This window comes from Zootoca vivipara, chromosome 10, assembly GCF_965207765.1.
Source record: "Zootoca vivipara chromosome 10, rZooViv2.hap1.1, whole genome shotgun sequence".
Taxonomy (NCBI): Eukaryota; Metazoa; Chordata; class Lepidosauria; order Squamata; family Lacertidae; genus Zootoca; species Zootoca vivipara.
The window spans coordinates 40,166,088-40,193,541 of NC_142593.1; the positions used below are offsets into that span (position 1 = coordinate 40,166,088).

The 27,454-nt window shown below is 40.6% G+C and overlaps 1 protein-coding gene across 6 annotated transcripts; it reads right to left on the reverse strand.

The window, feature by feature from the left end:
- GPBP1 (GC-rich promoter binding protein 1) lies at positions 1-27,327 on the reverse strand. Of its 6 annotated transcripts, none has more exons than XM_060280285.2 (14): positions 27,203-27,327; positions 25,049-26,059; positions 21,376-21,445; positions 16,517-16,550; positions 16,138-16,258; positions 10,873-10,996; positions 9,874-10,097; positions 5,305-5,371; positions 4,667-4,851; positions 4,137-4,274; positions 3,793-3,942; positions 2,907-3,094; positions 1,838-1,940; positions 1-877 (listed from the first exon to the last, which is right to left on the reverse strand). In XM_060280285.2, the coding sequence occupies exons 5-14, from the start codon at positions 16,198-16,200 to the stop codon at positions 719-721; spliced, it is 1,401 nt and encodes a 466-aa protein (XP_060136268.2). In that variant the 5' UTR covers positions 16,201-16,258; positions 16,517-16,550; positions 21,376-21,445; positions 25,049-26,059; positions 27,203-27,327; the 3' UTR covers positions 1-718. The 6 variants fall into 6 exon arrangements, with proteins under 6 accessions (XP_060136268.2, XP_088509081.1, XP_034956529.2 ...); XM_088652955.1 differs by having other exon boundaries at positions 27,191-27,327; XM_035100638.3 differs by lacking the exon at positions 16,517-16,550.
- Between the last annotated feature and the right edge of the window lie 127 nt (positions 27,328-27,454).

Consider the following 27,454-nt stretch of genomic DNA (forward strand, 5'->3'; position numbering starts at 1 on the left):
TAATTTATCAAAATAATGTTTATTTTCCCCACAAAGAATCAGCACTCATTGTGGAGGATCCAGATTCCTGGGTCTTGCAGCATCCAAATAAAGCTTTTGATTTACACCAGTTCTGTGAAGTTTAGAATTGAAGCAAGTCTTTTCATAATTACTGTAGTACAAACTGCTAGAGAATTACTGGTATGTGGAACAATTACAACAGTTCAGGAAATGGATGTCTTAGTGCACTTATGTCATATTTTTTTTGTTTAGCAAACATGCTATATTGTCTATTGTCTGTGCACAAAGTGAAAACTGTAGATTCCCACTGTAGAAGAAATCAGTCTCAGTAAGCAACACACTGTGTCAAGCTGCCCTTTTCCTTAGACCTGCAGTTTTAAGACAAAAACTTTGCCAAACATTACATAATCTTTTTATTATTATTAAATGAGAAAATCTCATCTCTTACATTGTCACATTGCTCATCAGAGAAATGCTGCAGTGATGAAGAAAGTCAATGTTGGGGCAAAGTCCTCATTTCTACAACATTCATTTACAGAAATTATAGTCATGTTCAACACAGCTCATCAACACAACATTCTTAGGTTCCTTCACGAGGAGTCCAAAAGATCCTTCCTCTAAGGGGGCATGTCACTATGTAAAATTATAGTTCTCCCCTCTTTTGAACGATTCATTCTCAAACTGCACAAGATGCAAGGCAGGTACCCTCTAGCAATCTTCACACATCATCATCATCTGATGTGTCACTGCTGCTTGTCTCCGTGTCTTCATTCTCAATTGTTGGTTTGAAAGTGCTGTTTTTCCAGGGACTGAATTTGAAGTCACAGATGAGGCCATTTTTTAGAATACCATTTTTCCTAAGGCCATTTTTTTGTAACTGAAATTTAAAGCACAAATCAATTTAGCTATCTGAAAATGGCAGAATGAAAAGCATTTATTTTTGTACAAGGTGTTAAGTATGTGTATTTCAGGTTTGGCATCAAAAATTAACTTCGCAAGATTCAACAATGGCATTAGTACTACGTTTTGTAGACGCTTGCATTTCCAGGGGTTTTTTGATTGTTTTTTTTAGTAACAAACATGAAAATAAGCATGTAATTAGATTCCTGTCATCTCAAGTCAAAGTATGAGGTTAAAGAGAACCATGCACATAGATGTAAATCCCTAGTTACAATTCCATTTTCCCCTAAACTAAGCATGGTTTACATATTGTTTGCATATATACAGTAAGTTGTCTCTACTGTAACATCCCTGATTCTATAAAACTGAACTGGATAGAGGGGGGAGGCTACTTTAATATGAAGACACAAAACTTTCTGCAACCATTAGTAACCCATTTCAAACCCAATTCAAATAGTTCAAACATCCCTTCAAATAGGGGTCTATGCTCTTATAGGAATTACCTAGTTTCTAGATACCCATCTTCCCCCTCCTGTATCTCTGAACCAGTAGATTTACAAAATATTTGCTCAGACTAAATATTGGAAATCCCCCCTGCAATATTCAAGGCTCAAATCCAAGGGAAGGAACAGGATGAGAAAAGTTTAAATAAGAGGTCAACCAACACTAAGAAACTTCTTGCCCTTGAAATTTAAAACACTCACCAATGTGTATATAACAAACAGGCTCTTATAGGAAAACAAGATTCCCATTGCCACCATAAATAGTTGAGCTATCGGCTCTCTTAGGCATTAAGAAGGTACTAGTTGATTTTTTTAACACTGAAATGCTTCAATATGGAGTGTAAGAAAGATGTCCATCTTTTATCCCGCTCAATAGAATATTTCACTTGAAACACAACAAACTCAAGTTATGTAGGGCTAGCTTTCGCTCTCACCTGTTCACTAATGACCTGAAATTCCCTCATTTCATCCTCAGTTAGCGGAGCACAGGTCTCATCGTTTTCGCTGTCTTCTTGCCAACCCATCTCCTTTAACAATCTTTACAAAAGAAATAAAAATGTGGACATTTATAAAAAGATCAGCAACTTTCATTCTCCAGACCCAATCTAATTGCTCTGAACGGTGCAATTTAATCCAACTTCTGGCCAGCTCTCACAACCTTGCATTCTTAAGACTTTTTGGAGAAAGTGATTGAAAGAGTAAAAGGTTTGCTTCACTTCCCTGCCCATTTTTTCTTCATGCCTCTCTTCTTCCCAGTCGAGAAAGAACAGTGGCACATCAATACATCAGAAAACCCAGTGCACGACAGGGGGTCTATACATGGATGCTTATCTAATGTATTTCTAACCCATTCTTTAGGATACAACACAGGCAAATATTCAACTTAAAACAATATAAATAAAACTATGCTTCAAGAACCATACAGCTGAATGACAATAACTCCATTAAAGAAACTGAACATACTATTTAAGTGCAGTATGTGAAATACTGAATCAAAATGATCAAGTTAATTCATATTGTAAGCCAACTTAACCTTGTATACAAGGGGTGGGGAACCTTCAGTCCTCAAGTCAAATTTGGCCAGGCAAGGGGCTAAATTTTGCCCATGATACTATTTTCCCCAAACTAGAGACACTTGCCCTACACCTGTCATTATGTGACATCAGGTGTGGGGCAGTCTTAATCAGCTGTGCTGTTGTTCCCCTGAGAAACCTGATAGCTTGATTGATCCTTGCAGAAAACCAAGATGAAGTCACTGCCCATCAGCTGATGTGCGCCGAGTTCAAGCCCACTGGATCAACTGCATGACTGAGTTCCACTGGGAATTGATATCAGTCAACTGACAGGTTGTCCCGCCTGCCTGTCAAAAGTTAGCCCATGGACAGATATGGTTCTGCTCCACCAGGTCAAAACGTTTCCCTGCTGCTGATGTATACCTATCCCTCCAGCAAGCTGTATTTTTCAACAGGTTAAAACCATGTCAATAATTGGAATAATACATACCGATGCTCTGCTTCAAGTGAGCTTGAAAGGACATCCGTCTGCGGAAATGTTGAAGACCGAATGATCTGCTGAGACATCATTATAGCATTTCTATTTTCTTGAGGAATTTCATTTTCAAAGTTTCGGTTTATGTCCCTCTCTTCATGACCATTGTTGCTGTTATGTAAATTAAATTCATCATCATCATCCTGTTAAAGAAGTCACATATTTGAGTAAATTCCAAAGATTTGTCCATGATTTGCATGAATATAAAAAGACGCAACAAGCCTACATATTGCTTCCCACTGGAAGTTAAGCCCATAGAAGAGCACTGCTAGAGCTTGTCCAGCATTCCATTTTCCACAGAAGCCAACTAGATGTTTCTGAAAAACCCACAAGCAAGACATGAGTGCAATGGAACTCTGCTGCTGTTGCTCCCACCCAAGCAAGTGTCTTTCAGGGGCACACTGCCTCCACTTCTGGGGAGAGCATATAGACATTGTGACTAATGAGACTGTTATCTCTGAATTGCAAAGCACAAAGTACCTTTGTTTACTTTTGGTGTGTGGTACAGGACTGACTAAAACAGCTGAATTTTAAGCTACATAGAATAGAGCCAGTAAGTTCTGATGACCAACATATACTACACTTACTATGGAAGATATTCCTTTAAGTAGATTCCCAATATAAGACAATCCTTATCGACATTTTACATCACTCTTTATGGATCACACAGCATCATAAGTCTTAAAGAAGATGCTGGCAATCCCACCCACCACTGAACCCATTGACTACACACAATTTTGGCTTTACGCACTATCCTCAAAACGCAGCCCCCATGTAAGCTGAAAGTCATTTGTAGTAAAAAATGAAACACACATGACCCTCTGTATAAAATTTGTAGTACCTTCTCTTGCCCATCATGCTCCTCTTCCACTCGATCCCGTTTCAGTGTCTTCAAGAATTCACTCTTCCTATCAGTGCGCATTCGAGTCAATTTGGTTAAGCGAGGCTGGCCAAGTTTATCAACTGGAGATGAGGAATTTGATCGATTACACTATGGTGGAGAAACAATACTGAGATGAAGAAAAACTTCATGGCAATGTTTCATTTGCTTAGCTGCCAGTATTTCTGTTTTATTTAAATATAGTTTCAGGTTTCCATTTAATTCTCAAAAATCACAAGTTCATGAAACATAGCTTCTCAAAACTAGAAATACCCCAAATAAAAAAGTAACCAATTTTTCTGTACCTCTTTCACTGAATTCTGTGATCCAACAGCCTTAGCAGTAGATTTGAAAGCACTAAAGTTTCCAATACCATATGGAGAATCATGAGGAAATGGAGGGCCAAGTTTGTTGTCTTTTGTTTGGCTTTTCCACTGTGTTGTCTAAATAAATCAAAATGATGAATAATTTTTGACCAGGTTAATAAACGAAATTCTTTACATTATTTAATGTTTATGACAAGAACCTGAAAATGTTTATATACCACCATCAGTCTACATGACTATATATGCAAAAAAAAAAAAAATTAAATTGAAGAGAGGGGTTGGCTCCTTCCTTGAGAAGCTTAGAATCTAAATTTTGACAAAGAGAAAGAGAAGGCAATGAGAAACAGAGAGAGGTAACAAGAGATAAAGGAGTAAACAGGGTTACATTTATTTTGGTTTAATATGTGTCCTACATGTAATGCTTTAACAGAGAAAGTGAAAAACATTACAAAACAAGAGAAGAGTCTGCAATCCCCTCCTCCAAGACACATTACTTATACACATCTTACCTTTGCAGGTGGAATGACAGGTTTAGGAACTAAACCTTTATAGACACTTGTACCAGTTCCATTCTTGACTGACTGTGAATGATTATTTCCTGCTACAGGGAATCCAGATATCTGTAAATCTTTCGTACTGCCTTTTTTAATAACCAGCATTCGTGGAGATCTAGATTTTGGGTTCAGAGGATATTCTGTAAAGAAACAAAAGTTTCATCTTATATTGCTTTGATATTTTTTAAATCAGGGGGAAAACACTGAAGAGGCTCAGGTGATACAGTTCTCCTTGTACTCTGTAGGTCATCATAGCAAAACAAGTGTTTATGTTTATAACCAGGTACCATGGAACTGCATCAGAAATTTTCTCTATCAATGCACAGCCATCATGGTTTCAGGAACGCTAACACATGGTGGCTATCTTTAGTGCAAGAACGTGAATATGCACATATTATAACTCCTTATGAGCAGCACAGTCATATTATTCTGATAGTTTTCAATGCTCAATAAATGCATCACAAAAATCAAACAGCATCACAAAGTTATAGCTGACTTAAAGTGCAACAATAAATATCACTTCAAAGGCACGCACTTTCTAACAAAATGACACTCAAAAAGCTTTACTGTAATTTAAAGCCCAATGCTCTTACCCCAAACACCAGCAGCTAATGATTTATTCTGGTTTGGTTCCCTCTCATATTCAGGATTCAGGGATGGCTGAAAAGAAAGGGGTAAACAAAAGACAGTTTGATTTAAGATCTGCTGGAAAATATCCAATATTTAAATTTTAACGTGCCAGATCATAAATATTACAATTTAGAGAGATGATTCAGATCTGGCAAATGATGTTTACCAATGAGGGCGCGGAATCTTATTTCAGCATCACTCAATGAAACCTGCAAAAGCAGCAAGTGGCAGCTGGAAAAGCAAAGTGATGGTTGTCACCCAGCTACATTCTTTCAAAATGTTGCCATTGCCTGGAGAGAATTGCAGAACTGGCATAGTAGCCACAGGAACATCTTTAGGACAGGTGAAGAAAGGCCCACTCCAGACAGCAATGGCATCAGTGTCACTTTTCAGGGTGTGGTAGGTGGCTATCCTTCAGTACTACCATGGCCCCCAAGTAGACAGCAGAAGCAACATAGCAGCTAGGAATGCCTGCTGCTACCAAATGCCTGGTCCTTTCTATCACTGCAGCTGCTTGGAGAGAACAGCCAAGATGAGCACGTAGGAGTCTGCTTTAGAATTTAAGCTAAGATGGCTATTGGTGAAAGCAGGGGTGGGACTTTGGAGGAGGTTAATTAAGAGCTTTCAAGAGGCCTGGCCAAGTGGCTAATAGGAATGGTGAATGCCTCTTCATGGCAAGGTGAGGTCCCATCAAGTTTGAAAGAGGCAGTAGAGAAACCTCTATTGGAAGGAGAGAAAAAGAAGCTTCCCTTCATTCTCAACCCTACTGAAGAATTGCTTGTCGCTCTCAAAGCACTAAAGCTCATAGTGACTTCACAGCTCCAAGCTAACAATGACAAAGATCTACAGTGGTGCCTCGCTAGACAAATGCCCTGCTAGACGAAATAGGTTTTTTATGGCCGCCGCTTCGTCTTGCGAAGCGTGGCCATAAAAAGACGAAGCGGCTGCGAGTCAACCTCTGATTGCAATCCCAAAAGGCATTTGTCTAGCGGGGAAGAGGCAAAGGAAGAGGAGCTGTCAGCGCCTGTCAGTTGATCTTCCTTTGCCTTCTTTCCGCGCTACAGCTGGTTCCCCTTTGTGTTCCCCGAGCCAAGGGGAAGCCAGGCGGCAGCTGCCGAGGCAAGCAGCTGTGTGTCAAGCGGCGGGGGGAGAAGCGGAGGAACCTCTTTTTTTAAAAAACATACTTTTTATTAATTTTACAAAAAAAAAAAACGGTACATACATAAACACCTTTTCCACCTCCTTCCTACCCACCCACATGGGTCCTCCCCTGCCACAGAAGTATCCCATGTATGTGAACAGTCAGAGATGGTCCATTTTATGCTTGGATTTCTGTCCTCCTCCCCCTCCCCTGACCCCAAAGCCCCCCCCTGCCACCAGGGAGCTCCAGCAAGCCAGGGCAGTACGCAGGAGGCCATCCATCCAACCATCTATTGTCATACCAAAAAAAGAGAAAAATAGAAATAGGAAAAAAGAGAAAAAAGAAAGGGCAAAAAAAGAGAAAAAAACAATACAAAACAGAAAATTTTTTCTTACATTCATAATTGTAAAACCATATTTTGTGGGCTTCCCCTCCCCCCCCCCTTCCCCGGTTTTCATCCCTTTTTTATCATCTGCAACAGTTTCTTACTTTATAAAAATACACCTTTGTATCTTATACAACTTATAAATCAATTGTTAACATTTTCATCTAATATTCAAATCACTGAAAAATCAAACTCCCATTTTATCTTCCCGTGCCTAATTTTTACTCCCTCTATAAGCCTCCATATTTTCACATTTTTCCAAAATCCATTCACTTTTAAAACTATAACTATTCTCAATTTAACCTTACATCCCCGATTACCGGCTCCACCCCCCCCAATCCAGCAAATTCCATAATCAGCAGACCAGTTATAAACCTGTTAATCCATCCTTATAATCACAACATCACTTTCCCTTCACCCCACCCCCTGTTTATAGTCTTTTGCCATCCAGGCCACCATACAGGACCCCTGAATTTCTTCTCTTCTCTGCATATTTTTTCCTTCTTCCCTGTGGGCGTTCTGGAGTTCCAATAATACCAATCGTGCCCCCCTCAAAGGCAGGGCACTCCATCCAACTTTTTGTAGAGTAAAGTCATCATTTTTTTCGTGGTGTGCTTCATTTTGTGTTGAATCATCACAGTCCTCATCTTCATCTTTTCCTTCCAAATCACAGTCACCATCATTGTCATTCTCACATTCATCTTTTTCAGTGTCAAAAGCTTCATCTTCTAAAAAATCATATTCTGCCATCACCATCTGAAATTGTTGCTGTAACTCTTGCCGTCGTGTCTCCTCTTGACATAGCTCTATTCTTGTTTCCCACATTAAGGTCAAAACAGACCGCTGGAACTCAGGGGAACACTTTTTTGTTGACATAGTTCAATCCTGCCAAGGTCAAAACTTGTCACGTGGGGTGGAATATGATCACAGTTTATTTTCTCGACTCCATTTTAACAAACTGGCTGCATTCTTCAAGTCTTATTAACAATAAAGTTCGAACTCACATTTCACAAACATTTAAACCAAAAAAAGAAATTCCACAAAGTCCAGAAATACAAAGTGAAATAAAAATTGACTTATAAATCCTGATCAACTCACTGGGTTGTCTGGGCTGCCGGCTCCCGAGGAAAAGAAAGGTTTTTCTTAGTCTTTACCTCTTGCTGCAGGGCTCACAACCACAGTCTCTCTCTCTCCCCTTTCACCCTGCATCAAATGGGAGATTCTCTTTGATGCCTTTGAGGGATCCTTTTGAATTGCAAATCTTCTGTTTACGGCTTCGGGTTTCTATTTACTGTCTCTTTTGTTGCCGTGGGGGGGGGTGGCTTCCTCTTTTCTCCCCTCTCTCCCAGATCCAAATTGTTTTATAATCCAAATCGTGAGGTTACTTACAGTCTTGTTTCCAATCGTTTTATTTTCGGAAGAATCCAGCGCTCTCCGCCTTCGGCTTGAAGCTTCTCCCTGCTAGAATAACGTTGCCGCTCAAAATGGCCCCCGTGACTTCTACCCTCCTCGCTCCGGAGCTCTTATTAGAGCTAGCCGAAGGGTTGGGGAGTCCGGATTGGGGCTGTGCCGAGCAAATTTGCCCCCGGGACGCCCTTCCCGAGGTTCTAAGGGGCGCAGCGTCGCTCTCGCTGCCCTCCCCACTCCCCGGAAGCCTCTGTTCCTCCACTTCTCCCCCCCCCCCCCCCGCTTTGGCTCGGCGGCAGCATGCGCTTCCTCGGCGAAGGCAAGCAGGCAGACTTGCCTTTGCTGAGGAAGCCAAAGCACAGGCAGGGTGGGGGGAAAGCACAGGATCTTTCCTCCGCTTTCCCCCCACCCCGCCCGACACATCGGGGATCATACAGGGCTTCTCAAGGCGAGCTGAGGCGAGCGGGAGAAAGCGGGGCTTTTCGCTGGCTGCCTTCCCCAAGCCAAGGGGAAGGCAGCCGGCGAAAAGTCCCCGCACCGGCACGCTTCGGCTTGGGGACTGGCGGCGGCAGCGCTTGCTCTCTTGGCTCAGGGAAGGCAGGCAGGCAAGAGAGCAAGCGCCTGCCTGCCTTCCCTGAGCCAAGAGAGCAAGCTCCGTCGCCGCCGCCGCCAGTCCCCCAGAGCCCATAGGAACGCACTGATTAAGTTTCAATGCATTCCTATGGGAAACCATGTCTCGCTAGACGAAAAATTCGTTACATGAATTGACCCGTGGAACGAATTAAATTCGTCTAGCGAAGCACCACTGTACTTCAATTTGGCTCTAGGCCTGGATTTGTGAATCACCTCTGCAGAAATAAGACAGAGGGAGTGTACCCGTTGTTTCAGCTGAACGTCTTGGTGGCTTTTGATACCATCAAGCTATGACATCCTTCTGGACTTGGTTGCTGAAACAGAGCTTGGTGCATGGAGTTATAGTAGCTCTGGTTTTTCTTAGGAGGAAAGTTCCAGCAGACGATGCTCAGGAGCTCCTGCTTTACACCTTAGCTGGGGGCTGGGGTGTGTCCCACCTTGGCCCACCTATTTAATATCTACATAACACCACCAATAGAGGTCACCTAAGGATTTGGGGTTCTAAGTTATCGCTATGCAATATCAAATGCTATCTTTACTTTCCATCTCATGCAGTGTTTGGGAACAGAATCCTACTGGCAGACCAGATCTTGATGTCACCTACACCACACAGGCTGGCATTTTCACAGGCTGGCAAGGCCACTCACCTGTCAATCATCTGGAACCACCCTGAAATCATAACTCAAGCCAGGCTGAAAATTAAGATACCTGCTGAAAGTAGGGCTCAGCACTGACTGCAAGCCCCTGCTTTCACCAGATTGGCTTTCCTAAGAAGTTCCCAAATGGGAACTCCCTACTGTAGCTGATCAGCACCTGATCAGCACCTATCAGCACTGACACCAAATTCCCATTGTCAAGTAACGGTCAGGAGTTCACTTCTACCAATGGAGGTCTTGATTAAAGCTCAATGAAAGCACATAAATGATTCACTTCTGCGAGTGAATGAATTCATTATGATTAACTTACAAAATCTTCAGCTTCAAATTGTTTGGGTTCTTCCTTGTCTTCCTTTTTCAGAGTCTCACTTTCCGGTGCATTTTTTTCATGCAACCCTTGGCTTTTTCCAGACTGAAAGCTACTGGCGCGAGCACGTGAACCTCCGCTATGATATCCCACTCTGTGGTGTGTGTTTTCAGTGCCATTTCTACCTTGTGAACGCCAGCCATTTCTCTCTTTTCTTCCCAAATGCCCTAGGATTTTAAAATGGAAAAGTTACAAGCAGTTTCCAAAACAATTTACTTTGCGGGGGGGGGGGGGAATGCAGCATGCTAAAAGTAGCTGAAGTTTGGTGGAACTGTAAATTAGGAACTGAAATTATTGAAATGATTGATGAAATTAAAAATTAGAATAAGATTCCATGGTTAGTCACTCAGAAAATCTAAGAGTAGCATCCAAAAAAGACAAAAGTATGGTGTGAAATAAGTGAGCTGCAGCAGAAGTATTAATTTCAAAAGAATAAACAGAAGCTATCATCCATAAAAGAATGGTAATAGGCAATCCAGCATAGGATTTTAATGTAGAAATTTTCTTTAAACTTTTAGAGAAGGGACGGTGAACATGCAAAAAAAAAAATCATCGAAACCTTGAAAAAGTTTGTTTTTTCTTGGTGTAGTAATATGCAATATACAAATACTGGAAAGTAAATTTGGGGTGGTAATTTCATAAAATACAGTACATCCAAGTGTTGCTCACCCTCCTATAGCTATACAGAGGATGAAGCACAATCTGTATACAGCTATACAGAGGATGAAGCACAATCTATGGCTCTTCATCTTCATCCAAAGAGCAGTTCTGTAGTTGTGCTGCATGGAGTATTCAGTTTATCCAATACAGTCACCCATATCGATTTCAGCTTACACAGTGAACTTTTCAAGGGGTTTATGAACTAGGAGCAGCTCAACACTTAAAAAACAGTAAAAATAAAATAGGGTTACACTGTATCTGGAGAATTAAACACATACAAACCTCCATTTGAACGACCACTACTAGGATCAAATCCATCAGAAGAATTGTGTCGCCTACGGTTAACTTCATAACGATTCTCTGTCCATGAAAAGCTGTCGGAATGCTTCTCAAAATTCAGTGATGACTAAAAGTAAACACAAATATTAAGTGAGGTCTACAACAGCAACACTAAATAAATCATCTTCAGCTACTGTGTTGGCATGCAAGAGTGCAAAGGTTTGGTGTTTAAATACTTTTCAGTTTTTCTAAATCTGAAGCCACTAAAATCATTCCCAAGAGTATTTTTATTTATTGAATTTATATACCACCCTATACCCGGGGGTCTCAGGGAGGTTTTCAGAATAAAATCAAAATATAAAACCACAAAATACATAATCAAAATAAAAACAACCACCCACCCCCCAAAAAACCCACATTTTAAAAGGGCAAGAGTAAAGGGGGGGATAAAGTCGTTATAAACTTCCAGAGCAATTGACAAGGAGCACTCTGCCATTTTACCTGGGTTCTGTGGCTGCCAGGTATATCTGGTATTTGTCTGTACTTGCATCTCTGCATTTACATATATTTATCACTCTTACATATATATTTTTCACTATTTTCTTCAAAAAGCCTCTAAGGCAGTATATAGATAAAGAAACTTCATTAAAATGCATTAAAATGCATTTTAAGTATATACATCTATTTAAATAAAAATAAGCAGCAAAAAAACCTAATAAGCACAACAACAAACCAGAAGAATGAAACTGCTCTACAGTAAAAACATCTCACAAAGCACAATTTTAAACCAACTATTAGAATATCTATAAGATGAGCAGCAGACTGGTTTCCTAGGTGAGCAAGTTTGAAAGCCTAGGCTCCACTATCAAAAAGGTCCTACCATATAGCCTCACCTACACAATGGTGATAAGACACAGTACTGTACAGGGTCTCCTAACTTATTACCTCACCTGCCAAGCTAGAGAATCTTTTGAAACAACTGGGTCTGAAAGTATAAAGGCTTTTAAAGATAATGACAAAATTTAATTTACCTCTAAAAGAAACTGTGAGCCAGGGCAAATTAAACAGTAGCAAAGTCATACTGCTATAGCACCATTCTTTGCTATCACTATACAAAGCTATACAGTGGTACCTTGGTTTACGAACTTAATCCGTTCTGGAAGTCTGTTCTTAAACCAAAGCGTTTTTAAACCACGGCGTGCTTTCCCATAGCAGCAGCAGACTCAATTTACAAATGGTACACACTCAACAGGAAGCGAAACATGTTCTTATTCCAAGGCAAAGTTCACAAACCAAAACACCTACTTCCAGGTTTGCAGCATTCTTAATCCAAGTTGTTCATAAACTAAGCTGTTCTTAAACCAAGGTACCACTTTACTGCTCAGCTAAGACTACCAACTATTTGTAACCTCCTGCATTTTCATCCTCATGTCCACCTATACAGGCATGCCCTGGAAGCCAAATGGAAGTCATTCCGGAAGTCTGTTAAACTTCCAAAGCGTTTGACTTCCAAGGCGCAGCATCCGATTTGCTGCAGGAGCTTCTTGCAGCCAATCGGAAGCTGGGGAAGCTCCACCGGACATTCGGCTTCCAAAATAATGTTCGCAAACTGGAACACCCACTTCCAGGTTTGCAGCGCTTGGGACCCAAAACGTTCATCAACCAAGTCACTGAAAGATCTGCTACCTTGTGTTACTATTTCAATACAAGTTTCAAGAAATCTTGCACCTAAGTGCAAACATGCAGTCTGCAATTTCAGCACATGGTGGAGCTAGTGTTCCATCAAACATGCTGATATTGCAAAGTGAGTTGTTAAAAGTTTGGTTGATTTATGACAGGGGTTTCCAAACTAAGGCCCGGGGGCCGGATGCGGCCCAATCGCCTTCTAAATCCGGCCCGTGGATAGTCCGGGAATCAGCATGTTTTTACAAGAGTAGAATGTGTCATTTTATTTAAAATGCATCTCTGGGTTATTTGTGGGCCCTGCCTAGTGTTTTTACATGAGTAGAATGTGTCCTTTTATTTAAAATGCATCTCTGGGTTATTTGTGGGGCATATGAATTCGTTGATTTTTTTTTTCAAAATATAGTCCGGCCCCCCACAAGGTCTGAGGGACAGTGGACCGGCCCCCTGCTGAAAAAGTTTGCTGACCCGATTTATGACCTTTCAAGCTATTATTGATCTTTACACTATTGCAAGGTAGAAAACAAGTTGATACCAAAGAACATGGGCAGAGAAGTATTACATCTTGCAAACAGAATCTAGGTGGCATTTTCACCTGAAGGTTTACACAGCAAGATCTTTTCTGGGTTTTGTTGGGGGGTTGTTCTATACACACCACACATACTTCAAAGTGGGTAAGTTGTCACCAGAAAGTCATTTTTAGCTAAAACTATTCTACATATTATTGGTATCACAACTTATTTCCAGAGGGTCCTGAACCCTTGAGCCAACTTGAGGGTGCAGATAGAAAGCTGCAGGAGGGAGGAGAGGAAGGTAAAAATCCCATTGCATGAGTGGAGCACCACTTGTACAAAGTTGGATTCTGCCCAATGTAATGAACACCAGATTTAAAATGTACATTTACTTTTCAAACAAGTCCCACATTTCAGTAAATGTGAATAGGTTCAGGCTCCAATAACTGTCAAGAAATGAAGGCTAGGCAAAATTATTTCTCTACAAGTCATCCATGCTGCTTGATTTGTAGTTTGATTATTCTCTTTAATTTAATCAAATGATTAATCAAATGATTAATCTCATTTGATTAAATGAGAATTTAATCATTTTCAATCGCATGTAAATGGAAAGCATAAAGCAGGACAAGAACTTGGTGAGCTTTGTCTCTAAATGGATGTCAGGCCCACTGCAAAGTCCACATTAACACACATATGACTTGTTGTTTTAAACCATGATGATCTTTTGGGGGGGGGCATTTGACTAGTCAAATACACTATTTTTTCATGTATAACACGCCCCCGTGTATAACACAACTCCAATTTTTGGGACTCCAAATAAAGAAATCCCCCATATGCACTATCTGTGTATAAGATGACCCCCCAATTTTAAACTTGAAAAAATAGGGGGAAATATAGTATAAATGGAAAAATACAGTAATTATCAAGTGTTTTTCCAGCAAAACACTATGGGTAGGATCAAGAGACCATTGAGTGGAACTCTGCTCACACATCTGTTTTTCTGACTCCTCCCTAGACCCAAATGCTGTGACTGAAGATTAATGGACCCCTGGAACAGAGTGGAATGGGACAAAGGAGTCAAGAAAGGGAAACTGGACAAATCAGGCAGATCTACTTTGTTCAAGGGGATGCACTTTTCCACTTGTGGAAAAAAAAATATCTCTGGATCCAAGCCGACGAGATAAACAGGGTTGACACTTATGCCAACTACACACACACACCACAAAACCCCAAATTAGGTAGCTGTTAGTGTGAAAAAATGATATAAAAAAGAGCAATAAATTATTGGGCAGATCTGAGCATTACATGAATGGGGCTATGCCTTCCTAAAATCTGCTCCAGAGTTCCCCAACCCTCTAGAGCAGGTTTTGAGGATATGTGGAGGCATGCAGGGGTGAAAGCGAGGAAGGTAAAGTTCACTGGACTTGCACATGGACAGGGTCGGATATGACCCTTCAAAAAACTTTTTAAAACAGTTCTTCCTCCGGAGAACTTATGGTGACAAACTAGAGATGTAAAATTTCCAGAAATTTTGAAGCTCGGGGAAAAAACCCGTTTTTTTTCGTTTTGGGGGGGGGGAACGGAAATTGAAAAAAATGCTACATTAGCACTTCTTTTTTCTTTTCCAGATTGAAAGTCATTTTGTTACTTTAGAAACATAAAATATAACTATGAACAATTTTAATTGGCAGAAAATTATCACAACTAGCATATTAAAAAAATATAGTGTATCCAAACAGGAACTGAAATTTAACTTGTCATTCATCACTGTTTGCTATGCAACATGCTTACTCCACCTCCCATGTTTTGCCCATGAGACCTTATGTATTTCCTCACACTGATGTGTGTGGTCTGTTAACCACTTTAGCAACTACTATATGCTTAAATTAGTTTATTTCACTTTTTAAAGACTGTTTTACAGCATTTAATGTTTAAAATATTTTCATTTCTTTTTTTCTTTCATATCATAACACTTCTCTGATTGCCACAACAGCACATATACTTTCAGGCCCTTTTTGTTGCTCTATATTTTCTTCCAGTGCTTTGAGGCCTAGTGAAGAGGAACAGAACCAATGCATACCACACGCATGTAAAAACAAAACTGAAACCTTTTTCTTTTTTGGTGACAACAGCACCTCCTAAAGGAAGAAATGTATCTTGCTCTTGCATTGGAGAGTTCAGTTTGTAACCTAGGACTTGCTTGTCCTCACAGAAATTACAATAATCTGATACCATACATATTTTTTACAAATAATTTATAAAATATTTGAACCCCTTATCTTAAAATATTTTATTCATCATGTTAAAATAAAACATTCCATAATCTATTTTTTATTTTTCCAATTTTTGGGGAAAAAACCAAAAAAGGCTTCAGGACAAAACGAAAAAAATGGTTTTCCCCCAATTTTTCCGGGGGTTTTCCGGGCCTTCACATCTCTATGGCAAACATACATAAGCTGAAAACTATTCATAACAATAAGCACCATAATGCAATTTGGGGAGGCAAGAAGGTAAGCGCTACAGAGCACTACATTCCTACTGCTGTAAAATAATGGCCAATTGACAATATTTTACCTGTTTAAAACGTAATTCTATTAACATGCTTGTATCATAATAATGTTTCATTTAAACTAGACTATTTTTACAAAGAGAGGCATATACCAATAGTATTTTAAACAAAAAACAAAACAAAACCAGAAAAATCTGGAAGAAGATTGGGTCAGCACCAGCTGACCACTTTTCTTGCCTGTTTGCTTGCTTCCTTATTTTAAATGCAGTTTACCGTCAAAAGGAGGTGAGCCAGGCATGCACTTTTGGTGATTATTCCCAAGTTAATTGTGGTGTTTACTATTAGGGCAGCAGAGGCAAATTACATTTGATTGCTGCAGCCAACTACCCTGAGACCTGCGGGCATAGGGCAGTATACAAATTTAATAAATAGTAATAACTATCATGGTGGCATAATCTGTTAAAAATGCAAAATTTAGTCTCCCTTTTGGAAAAGGGGGGGGGAGAAGAGAGAAGGAGTCATATAAGTTGGTGCTGATACTCGTAATGAACCATAAGAACAGACCTTTGATGATGATGGTGGAGTAGGAAAATTAAGCCAGGCTGGAGCAAAGTCATGCTGCGCCATTTAGGTCCAGTCTCTCCAAATCAGTGAAAACAAGGCTTCAACACCTCATGGCAAATACCTATCAGAGAAGGGAAATGTAGGATATATATATTTTTAATCACGTATCTTGCATTAAGACTTTAATATCCCCAAAGAAACTTAACAAGTGAAAAGTAAGAACCACAATAACATTCAAGAATCACAGCTAACACAAACACAAATTTAAAAAGCTATTCACCAAGTATACTTGGAAAAGCACTGAAATAAACTGGGAGTCAGTGAAGATTTTAACACCAGCAATGTTAATGTCTTAGAGTGCAATGCTAACCACACTTACCTGGGAAATTCCCACTGAATTCAGCAGGACTTGCCTGTAAGGAGACAAAGTTAGGATTGCTCTGTAAGTTCCGTAAGAAGCCACTGCTTCTGTGTGCCTTCCTCCTTGCTTTTCACCTCCTGGTGCTGCTGTTGCTACCACAAATTCAGAAGCAGGCTGAAGCAATTTCTCCTGCCACTCTTTATAGCAATACATGGCAGCAGCACATTTCAACACAAGCCACAGAGGGGGAAAGTGGCCAGTTGCAGCACCAGCTGGCCTGTGGATCTGGATTCTGGGCCCTGAGACTGACAGATGAAGGAGCTAGCAGAGCTGGAAGACCACTGCAGCCTGTTCTGGGAATCCCTCTATGAGCTACCTATCCATCACCTCCCAATACACTGCATTTTGGATTGCTACTTGTCTATAGTCAAGCAAACTGCAGTGTGAGATTATTACATTTTTATTATATGGACATATATATTTTGAGCTTAGCCTGTCTGCTAGGTTAAAGGCAGAAAAACTGAAGAGAGGCATGCTCTCTACCACAAAAGGCATGTCACAAGTCAGTTTTGCAGCAACTCAGTGAAGAATATCTCCTCCTATCATAGGAAAATGAGGATTTTCAAATGACAGTACCAATTCCTGACTTCCACAGAATAAGTGCTATATCTATATATACATCATATCTAGCATTTTTAAGTTTTCTGAATCTTCAGATATGTATTCCAACTTCCATTTTTATGTGACCCTCAATACTGAACAAAGTTGCTCAGCCCTTTTACAGGTTACAATGATCTTAACTGCTGAGCAACAGTATGTGACAGTTCCTTTTCAGTTCAGTTCATATTCAGTGGCTGAATATCTGATAGCCATATTCATCTTCAGTACTTCATTAATTATGGATTTCAAGTATAATATGGAAGTTTTACAGCGAGTTTCTCTGGCCAACTGACAAAAAGTAAAATCTGCACTCATTTTCACTATGCCACTCACACATTGATAGATTCTGCTCTGCCAAGGCCAAGCTCATGTGGTAGTTTTAATACAAGCATAGGCTAAAATGCACCCCAGTATACAGACATTTGACAACCAGGTTGCTTCCCACCCTTCATATTCTTAAGGGCAGTCACTACATCGAGTCCCTTCTGCAAGCTTTCCATTCACAGAATTCAAGTCTGGATTGAACCTAGTATAAACAAAAAGTTTTAAATTGTTTTTTGTTGCTTTAATTTCTAGTTTGAAATAAAACAGTCCTCATCATTAGAAACTGTAAATTCTAGGGAGAGTGAGCATATCAGATTACAATCAAAGTTGACAACCCAATAGAATGTCGCCTAAGTTTAATTTTATTCCACATCAATCCATACAATCATGGGTGCAGTCATTTAAACTGCATCTCACAGCTCTAGAGTTGAAGGTCACCACTTTCTGGAAAATGCCACAGCTCTGTCATGTCATCACACCAGCTACACTACACAATTCAAAAGCAAGAGTGGATGAGGTTTTCTATTAAGTATCTATCTAATGGCATGGAGATGTTGTCAGTGGAGCACTGGGGGCCTAACATCTTGTAAGCAGCAAGCTATATTTGATGTGTTTCCAAGTCTACTGACTTCCATTAGTGTCAGACATAGAGGTTGGATCATGTTGAAAAGCACTTAAAAGCTGTTAATGACCGCATGAGTTAATTTCTATAATTATTTACTGAATTTTTATAGCCTTCAGATTGCAGGGCGGTTTACAACAATATAAAAAACAATTTATAATCAGAAGAATAGGGTGAGCCCATATTACACGTGAGAGTGAGAGAGAGAGAAATTTCAGGATATAGAGTACCCAGGTACTTATCATCCTGAAATGACTACTTTCAACAGCGTTATGTTACTAAGAATTAAGAAGAAATGCATCGCCATAAAGTCCTGGGGTTGCATAAGAAAGGAAATGCAGTTCAAAGAAATAGCAGAGAACACTAGAGCAATGGAGAGCCTGGCTTATGACCATACCATGTACACTTAATTTGCTCCAGGGTTAGAACAAGGTGAAACAGCCCTGAAAAGATATCCAAAGTAGAAAAAGAATCATGATTATTCCACTCTTCAGCCTTGTGGGCCTCATTTGGACCACACAGTAAGCCGCACCATGGTATGGTAGGATCATGCAAATGTGCAGGACCAAGGAGCTAAGCCAAGGTTGGCACCAGTATTTTGTTTGTTGACACCTCACAGGCTAAAGACTTGCACTCTCTAGCATTTGTCGTGCAGCAGTTGTCATTTGCAGTGTCTTCATCATGATTAGCAGCAGGACTCACTTATAAGCATATCATGCATATATAAAAGACTGGCCAAATTGTGCAGTTTCAAAACTGTATTTTTTTGTCAGTAAGAAACAAGAATGCACTTATAATAAAAATCATATCTCCTTGGGTGTTCTAAATCAGTGTTTCTCAACCAGTGTGCCTCCAGATGTTTTGGGACTACAACTCCCATCATCCCTAGCTAGCAAGACCAGTGGTCAGGAATTATGGGAGTTGTAGTCCCAAAACATCTGGAGGCACACTGGTTGAGAAACACTGTTCTAAATTTAGTTATAGTAGGAGTTTTACCACATTTCCTAAAAATAAAGCAATCGTAGCACTTTTAATTATCAATCCACAACTACACCATCCTAGAATGAACAACAGTCATTTCATCACTGTACTGCATCCTTACAGTGCCTAACATTTTAAAATACCATTTACAGTTCTGTGCAATGTTAGGAGCTGCATATACTGTGAAGTGCTGGATGAACAATTTATTATGCACTCAACTCAGGCCAAAGAGAGAACCTGCAGGGATTAACTACAAACCCCAATGGAGAACATGCTATGATTTTGGAGAACACTGAAAAGGAAAGGAAAGTTTTTAAAAGTTTTGGCCCTAATAAGGACCGCCCCCCACAAGGCTGTATGCTAAATGAAACAATAAAACCAAATTTAAACAATAAACCAGATTAAGAGCATGAGAACCCTGCTGGATTAGACTGAAGGCCCATGTAGTCCAACATTCCACATGCCTATGAGAAGCCACCAAACTAGGAATACCACAAGCAGAACATAGATGTGATAGCATTGCCACTTATGCTCCCCAGCAATTAGTGTCTGGAGCCTATTATGATTATGCTGAAGGAATACTAAAGTCTTAGAATCAAGAGGAGCAGGCTCAAATCTAAACATAATAAAAACAAAGCCATTAAAACCTGTGCTGAATAGAATTGTTTTTTTTACTGCTTGCCTTATAGTAAACAGATACAGTGGTACCTCGGTTTTTGAAAGCCTCCATAGTCCAACGTTTCGGAATTCAAATGCCGAAAACCCGAAAGTAAATGCCTCGGTTTTCAAGCACGCCTCTGAAGTTGAATAGGAAATGCAGCTTCCATTTTAATTTTTTTGTTTAAAGGCTTCCATTTTGAGGCTTTCACTTTCAGTTTTTGTTTTTTGAATGTTTCGGAACTTGAACAGACTTCCGGAACTGATTACATTCAAAAACCGAGGTACCACTGTATAAGGCCAATCTCACCTTTCTTAAGTGGAAATTCCACAGCTAGAATGCTTTGTGCCATGCTTCCACCAACTTTTCTTCTTTACGAAGGTGGTGGTACCTAAAACAAAGCCTCAGAAGACTATTTTCTACAAGCCTTTCAAACCCTGGCCCCAAGTCATTTACAGTGGTACCTCGGTTTAAGTACACAATTGGTTCCGGAAGTCTGTACTTAACCTGAAGCGAACTTTCCCACTGAAAGTAATGGAAAGTGGATTAATCCGTTCCAGACGGGTCCACGGAGTACTTAAACTGAAAGTACTCAAACCGAAGCGTACTTAAACCGAGGTATGACTGTACTGCTTTATAGGTCAACATTAGCTCATTGATTTGGGCTCAAAAACAAATTGGAAACTATATAACTAAAGCAACATGGCCTACAAAATGCACACCAGAAAACAATTGTTTTTACATACATTGGGATTCTAATACTCTAAAAGCAACCACGTGAACTCACTGAGTGCAATGGGGCTTACTTCCAGGGAAGTGAGCACAATAACTCAGGCTAAGACAGATAACTAGTTAACTTGCACGGCATTGTTTCTACATAATACAAAAGTTTCAGTTGCATAATCAGAAACCATCATTCTATGACTTCTATAAGGATTTGTCATCATTGTAAGATGCGGCACACATTCTGAGGCACACTTTTTAATGCTTCTGTGGAAGGAAAATTACAGAAAATCCTGTTCAGGACCAAGATACAATCTATGTAGCTGGTTCTACTTCAAGCTGCAATTAAAATTAAAGACCTACTGTATGTAGTAAGAAACAGCATACATTATATACATACAGTACTATATAATTCAAATTCTTACTTTTGATGCCTGAATTAAGTCTGAAATTCTTGCTAATCATTTTAGCATGCACAGGTATGAAGATATCCTTCACTTCTGTACAGAAATTGTGTAAAAACTCTATTGATGTCAAAATATTAGACCTCTAGCCAAAGACCCACAGGATCGTCAGGGGATTTCTACAAGCACTTTTAGGAAAGGTGGGAAATGTCTGCACTGAGCTCTGAACCGAGCATGCTGTACAAGGAAAGGGGAGATTCACTGTCATATCAGCATACACAAAGAAAAAGCTAACTAAATAGAATTTTCAAAGATAAGTAGTCCTAGCAAAATATCAACAGAGATCAAAAGAATTGATTATTCACTGAAGAATCTTCACTCCAAGGCTTCACTTTAATCTCTGATTTAAGGTTTTAAATTGTCAAAAAAATGGGGGGGGAATTAACATATGTAAATATGCTGGAGTTTAAGGTGATTTGAATAGTGCCAAATATCAGTAACTTACTTTGTAACTAGGTTGTTTTGTCCATCTTATATATTTTTTGAGGCAGCACTGGATTCTGTTGAAAATAAACCTGCAGGAAATGTAAAATGTTATAATTAAACACAACTATATTCTCATTGCCCTAATGAAGCTATCCAAGTTTTACTTTTAATAAGGTACAGAGCAAGATAAACTTAGAAGTAGTTAATCTACTCTGTTGACTCAAGTATTCTGCTGGAGAAGAAACTAAATGGAGGATCTAAACAGCCAACTAAAACAGAATATTCTGTAGTCAAGCTAAAGCTTAAGAGAGCAATGCTATTTGGTATAGACTAGAGAAACCTTTTGTCCATCCTATAATGCAGGCACGTCCAACAGGTAGATCGTGATCTACCGGTAGATCACTGCTAGATCACTGGTACCCCAAAAAAGCTCACTCAAAATTTTCCTCCTCACTAAAAATAATCTGAACAACTATGACCTGAAGCCCTAAACAAAAATGGGCCTTCCTCCCTCCTAAAAGAAGCTCAACAAGTTTGACCTAAACCCAAAAAAGGGCTTCCCTTCCTTTAAAAAAAACTCAACAGCTTTGACCTGAACCCCCAAAAAGGGGTTAGATCACTCCCAGTTTTTAACTCTGTGAGTAGATCACAGTCTCTTGGGAGTTGGCCACCCCTGCTATAATGTATAGTGACACCAAGCCCTTGGTCCAGTGCAGACCAGCCACCACTATTACTGCATAAGCACTAAGGGACCCAACATCATCAAAAGGGGTTTCACATCTTTAGCACAGCCATACTGCATAAATGCACTAGCAAAAATCACAAGCCTGTGGGATTGCTGTGGACCCTAGCAGGTGTTTGAAGTATTTTGAAATTTATAATTTCAGCATGCCTGGACAATATCATGAATTGCAGTATGCTCTTGAATGCCTTTGCTTTCTGCACCCAACAATTATTGGGGAAGTTGTCTTAACTCTTATACCATTTCAGTATTCCAGCATCTTCATTTTTAAAAAAATAAACAACTAACAGTGCAAGCCTGTGTCTACTCAGAAGCAAGTTCTACTGAATTCCATGGTACTTAGTTCCAGTAAGTGGGGCTAGGATTACAGCCTAACATAGCAGGGGTCCAATTTATCCCAATTGAAATGAGCAGGAAAATGAAACTACCAAATGTGTGTTCAGTAACAAGCCACTGCAAAGTACAGTACAGTCACACCTTAAACACATTTAACTTGTGTTGATTTCAACCATACACCACGTAAGTGCAAGTGAAATCCAAGCAAGGAAGAGAGATTAAAAGTTCTTCTTCACGCTGGGTCCACTTGGATTACCCACCACAAAAAGTTTTTAAGCACTCCGCTTTGCTTGCTAAGCAAGCCCTGCTCAGTGTGCTGGCTCTGGGAGTACTAGGAATTCTTTCTCTCTCTCCTCCATCCTCCCCATCTGCTATCCATTTGGGCTTGGGTATATGCAGAACCACTGGAACCAAACCTCCGCATAAGATGCAACCCTACTGTACTACAAAGGCTCATTTGACCCTGGGGTAAATATTATTCAACATGGTGGCTCTCAAACACTGGAGTACAACTGCTACCAGTCTAAGACCACATGGCTAATTATCTGGAATAGTGGGGCACAATTTTGGCTAACCCTGTTCAAGGGGGATTAATTATTCTTCAAGTTGGGCTTTATCTTAGCATAAAGAACTATACAACTAGATAAAGAACTATGCAACTTTACTATAAGCCCAGTATTTCAGCTAGGTATTTTTTGGTTTATGTTTTATTTTCTCTTCTGTTATGAGCCCAGTATTTCTTCTGTGCATATTAAGTTTCTGTTTTGCTTTCTCTTGTGTTTTCTCCAGTCTAACTTCCAAAGAGGATTGCTTCTAATTCATGAGTTGTATCCTTTCCAGAGTCACTTGTCACTGGCTTGTCAACAAAATTAACAAATGTTCAGCTATACATCACCAGAAAACAGCAGATGCTTGGCATAAACAACTCACTGTATGTACTTTTTCTGGAGATGAAATATAACAACAAATAATCAAAAAAAAAGTTGATGTTGGGCCAGTTTGAATGTTAGCAGTAAATCATGGTCTAAAACAAACCACATCTCGCCACAAAGTAGTGTGCTAGCACACATGGATCAAGTGTGCCTGCCCTTCTCTTCTTGTGCATACCAGAAGGAAGCAAACCAAGCTTGGCATTTCCAAAACAAACTAGAAGCTATAAGCAAAGAATGAACCACAAGTGCTGTAGTTTATGGCCTACTATTAACCAGGCCAACAAGGGGGCCAATGCACAATTTCAGAATCATATACAGTGGGACTTCGGTTGTCTAACGTAATCCGTTCCGGAAGACCATTCGACTTCCAAAACATTCAACACCCGAGGCAAAATCCATTGAAAAAGTGGGGAAACATGCCTCAGAAGGCATTTGACTTCTGAGGCATGTTCGAAAACAGAAGCATTCAGTTCCAGGTTGTTGGCGTTCGAAAGCCAAATCGTTCGACTTCCGGAGCATTCGACAACCAAAGTTCCACTGTATATATTGGCAGCTAGGGCTTTAAAGATGCTTTCTGTAAAATATCAAAACAAATTATATACAAGGTTAATGGGCACTTAAGAGGCAAAAGGAGAAAAGCATCACAGATCTGCAGCACTGGGGGACAGGATATGCCAGTATCCTCTTGTAAAGAAAAAGTAATGATATCAGGTGAAGATCTGAGCAGGATGAGGGTTCCATTTTAATAATCTAAAATTGTTCCAAGTGGCTATGGACTAGCATATTATTATTTATTTAATTTATATACCGCCCTTCATGCAAAGATCACAGGGCAGTTTACAACATATAAATTTTACCATAATAACATACATACAATAGTATTACATACATACCATAGTAACAAATAAAAACAATAATCCCACTCGAATACACAAAGTTTAAAAGGCCATAGATTGGGTAGTTAAATAAAGGCCTGTCTAATTAAACAAAGGCCTGGGAGAAAAGGAATGTTTTTGCCTGGTGCCTTAAGATGAAGGCACCAGGCGAGTCTCCCTGGGAAGAGCATTCCACGTTCACAGAAGTGTTTCTATACCAACACTACTATATCTACTACATACACATAAAAGACTAAACAGAATGAGAATTCTATCTAGACAGCTCACGGTCAATTATATATTTAGTGGCCAATTACAATCCTCTCTTGTCAAGCTTTAATGCAGCTATGCCGGATTCAGCTAACCAGTTTTCTGGTTCAGACCTTACATGAAACTAAGATATTAGTACAAAATCAAGGAGGAGGGGGGTAGAGAAAGCAGAGAGAAATAAGGCTTAATCCTGGTCCAATAAACTATCATAGCACTATCAAGATGCCTGGCACTGATCTAATGATCACTTCTGCACATGGTTCAAATCCTAAATAGGATGCAAGTCCATTTAAGTTCAATCAGATTCATTTTCAAGTAGTCATGAATCAGCTGAAACTGCAAATTTAAGCAGTAAGTATTTCTTAGAATTCAAGTAAGTTCCGATATAGTTAAATGGAGTTTCATGTGTTAAAATACCTCTCATACTTTTGATAAAGAAAAATATTAAAACAAGCAAAACAAAAAAGGAACACCTTCAACAGTTTACCTCACCTACAATTAATATTTGTAACAATTGTAGTTTCAGGCAATACTTACAAAATCCAAGAGAACTGCACAGATTGGCATTAACTCTCCGTGATTTGCGTTTTCCAGTTTGCTTCCCTTGCAGTAATGATCCGAGTTCCTTAAAGATACTACATCCGTAGCTATGCGATACAAGGGCTGATTATTGGAAATCAGCTACCCATTCTTCACATTTAAGGACTCCAAAAAGTTATTTTCAAAAAAGTCAGACAAGTCTGGTTTTAACAGGCTGCCTTATCTTCTGACACTTCTTGACTTTCCTATTCCGCATATATCTTACTATCATAAACATCAGTTCCAAAAGAAATACACCTTTTATGACATAAAGAATAGAACTGAGAAGTCAAAGTCTGCATTCAAAATGAAGTTCATTTCTAAGAGTCGATTCAGACATCCGCACACAGCAGCTATCTGGATATTCCCATATTGCTTCTTCAGAACACTACAAAAAAAACCCACTAAAAAATGAAAAATAAAGCTCTTTGTCTCTTCATTTAGGAAACAGACATCATTGTAAAAAGTAATTCCAAATTGCCTAAAAAATGAAAGCAATATTTGCCATAAATTCTACATCAATATTAGAAAAATTGGGAGCTACATTTAATATAATCTTCTAGACTTAGTTGACAAAACAAGTCAATCTCTGTTTTGACTGAAATGTTTGAACTAGAAAGCAAAAACAGTTCTTGAAAGTAGCATGCAGAATTTAAGAAGTTTATACAATTATCCATTCCATATGGGGAAAAATTAGTCCAAGATGATATCCTGAATTTAAGGAGAAGCAGGAGAAGTATCTCAAAAGTTCATAAACCGGGTTCTGTGGGCTTCAGAAGTGTTTGAAGTGGAAAAGCAACTGGACAGGTTATAATCCCAATTCCCTTTTAGTCAACGTTTTCCCTTTCAATCGAAGCAGACTCTGCAGGTCAGCATCCAGCTACCTTTTTTTCACAAGCTGAGGCAACAGGTTGCAAAATATCCAAGCTCATGTTCAGAATCCAGATCACCTAGAAGTGGGGCAGGAGGCTGGGAAAAAGAGACAAGACATACTGCAATTAATAATCCTTTCTCAGACATCTCGGAAATCTGCAACATTATGAATCTGCTCTCTTAAGAATAATGAACACCATGTACTTGTGAACAAGGAAGCCTTAAAATAAGGACATGCAACGAAATCCAAGCAGATTGCGCTGGAAGCATATGCTAGAAGCAGCGAAAAGGGGAGGGGAGACGGTCCTACTCCAGGGTGAAACGGCGGTTGGCGTAATAGTACTATTATGGGAGGCAGGCGCGAAGAAAACCGGAAGAATTAAAAACTCCTACCAAGCACGTCCCTTGGCCCAATTTCGTACCAAAAAAGAAAAGTAAGAATAAAGATAAAGGTACAACGAACCAACCGAAAAGGAAGATCGGTGAAACGGGAGGACTTGCAGCTGCAACCCCTAGACAGAGTTAGTCGGGAGAAGTCCCCACTCCGCGCTGCGGGGCTTACTTCCGAGTAAACACGCGATAGGACACACACACACCCCAGAGATGGCAATCTCGGATCCGGGACCCGAGGAAAGTAGGAGGGGCGCGAGGAGGAAAGGCGTCCGCTGCTCTCTGAGCGTCTAACCTACGGGAGTGCGCACGCGTTTCCTGCCCAGGTTTCGCTCTCCCTCCTCCTCCTCCCCTCCCATTTCATGGCCAGGTAAAGTCGGGGACGAGTCCTCCCGCTGGAGGTTGTCATATTTACACCCTCGCTCCTTTGCAATGCGCCCGCAGGGGGTTCGAAGCTGCTGCCTCCAACTGCCGCCCCTCGACCAAGCCGGGGCCCAACGGAGCTGGTGTCCCGTTTATTTCCCCCCCCCGGCTTGGAAGAGGAAGGGAGACGGAGAAAGGCCACATGCCCAGGGCTCGATGCAGGCCGGGGGCGGGGGGAAGAGACCGAACTACGGGAGCCGCGCTCCGGCCGAGGATCCTTCGCAGCCTCGGAGCCTCAGAGCCCGGCTTCTCTTGCCTCTTCTTCCCCCGGGGACGGGCCCGCTCGCCTGCCTGGCTCCGGAACCCCACGCTCCGCACACGCAAACATTGTTTCCTCCGCCACCTCTTCTCTCAGACCGACCGACCGTCCGGCGAGGGGGTGGCATGGAGGAGGAGGCGGCGGCGCCGGCGTACCGTGGCTCTAACCTGCCAGCCAAGTCCCGGCCAAGCGCAGCAGCTCCAGCGGGGTCCCGGATTTGAAAGCTCCTTTTTGCCGCCGCTTCTCCCCCGCCGCGCGCACAACTCCTCGCTCCAGTCAGTCAGTCAGCCCCAAAATGGCGCCGCTCCGAGCCGCAGCAGCGATGCCCTGCGCCCAAGCCTCGCGAGAGTTCGCCGCCAACAGCCGCCGCGGCCGCCACGAGCAGCAGACGAGGCTGGGTTTGTTGGGGGCGGGAGGGA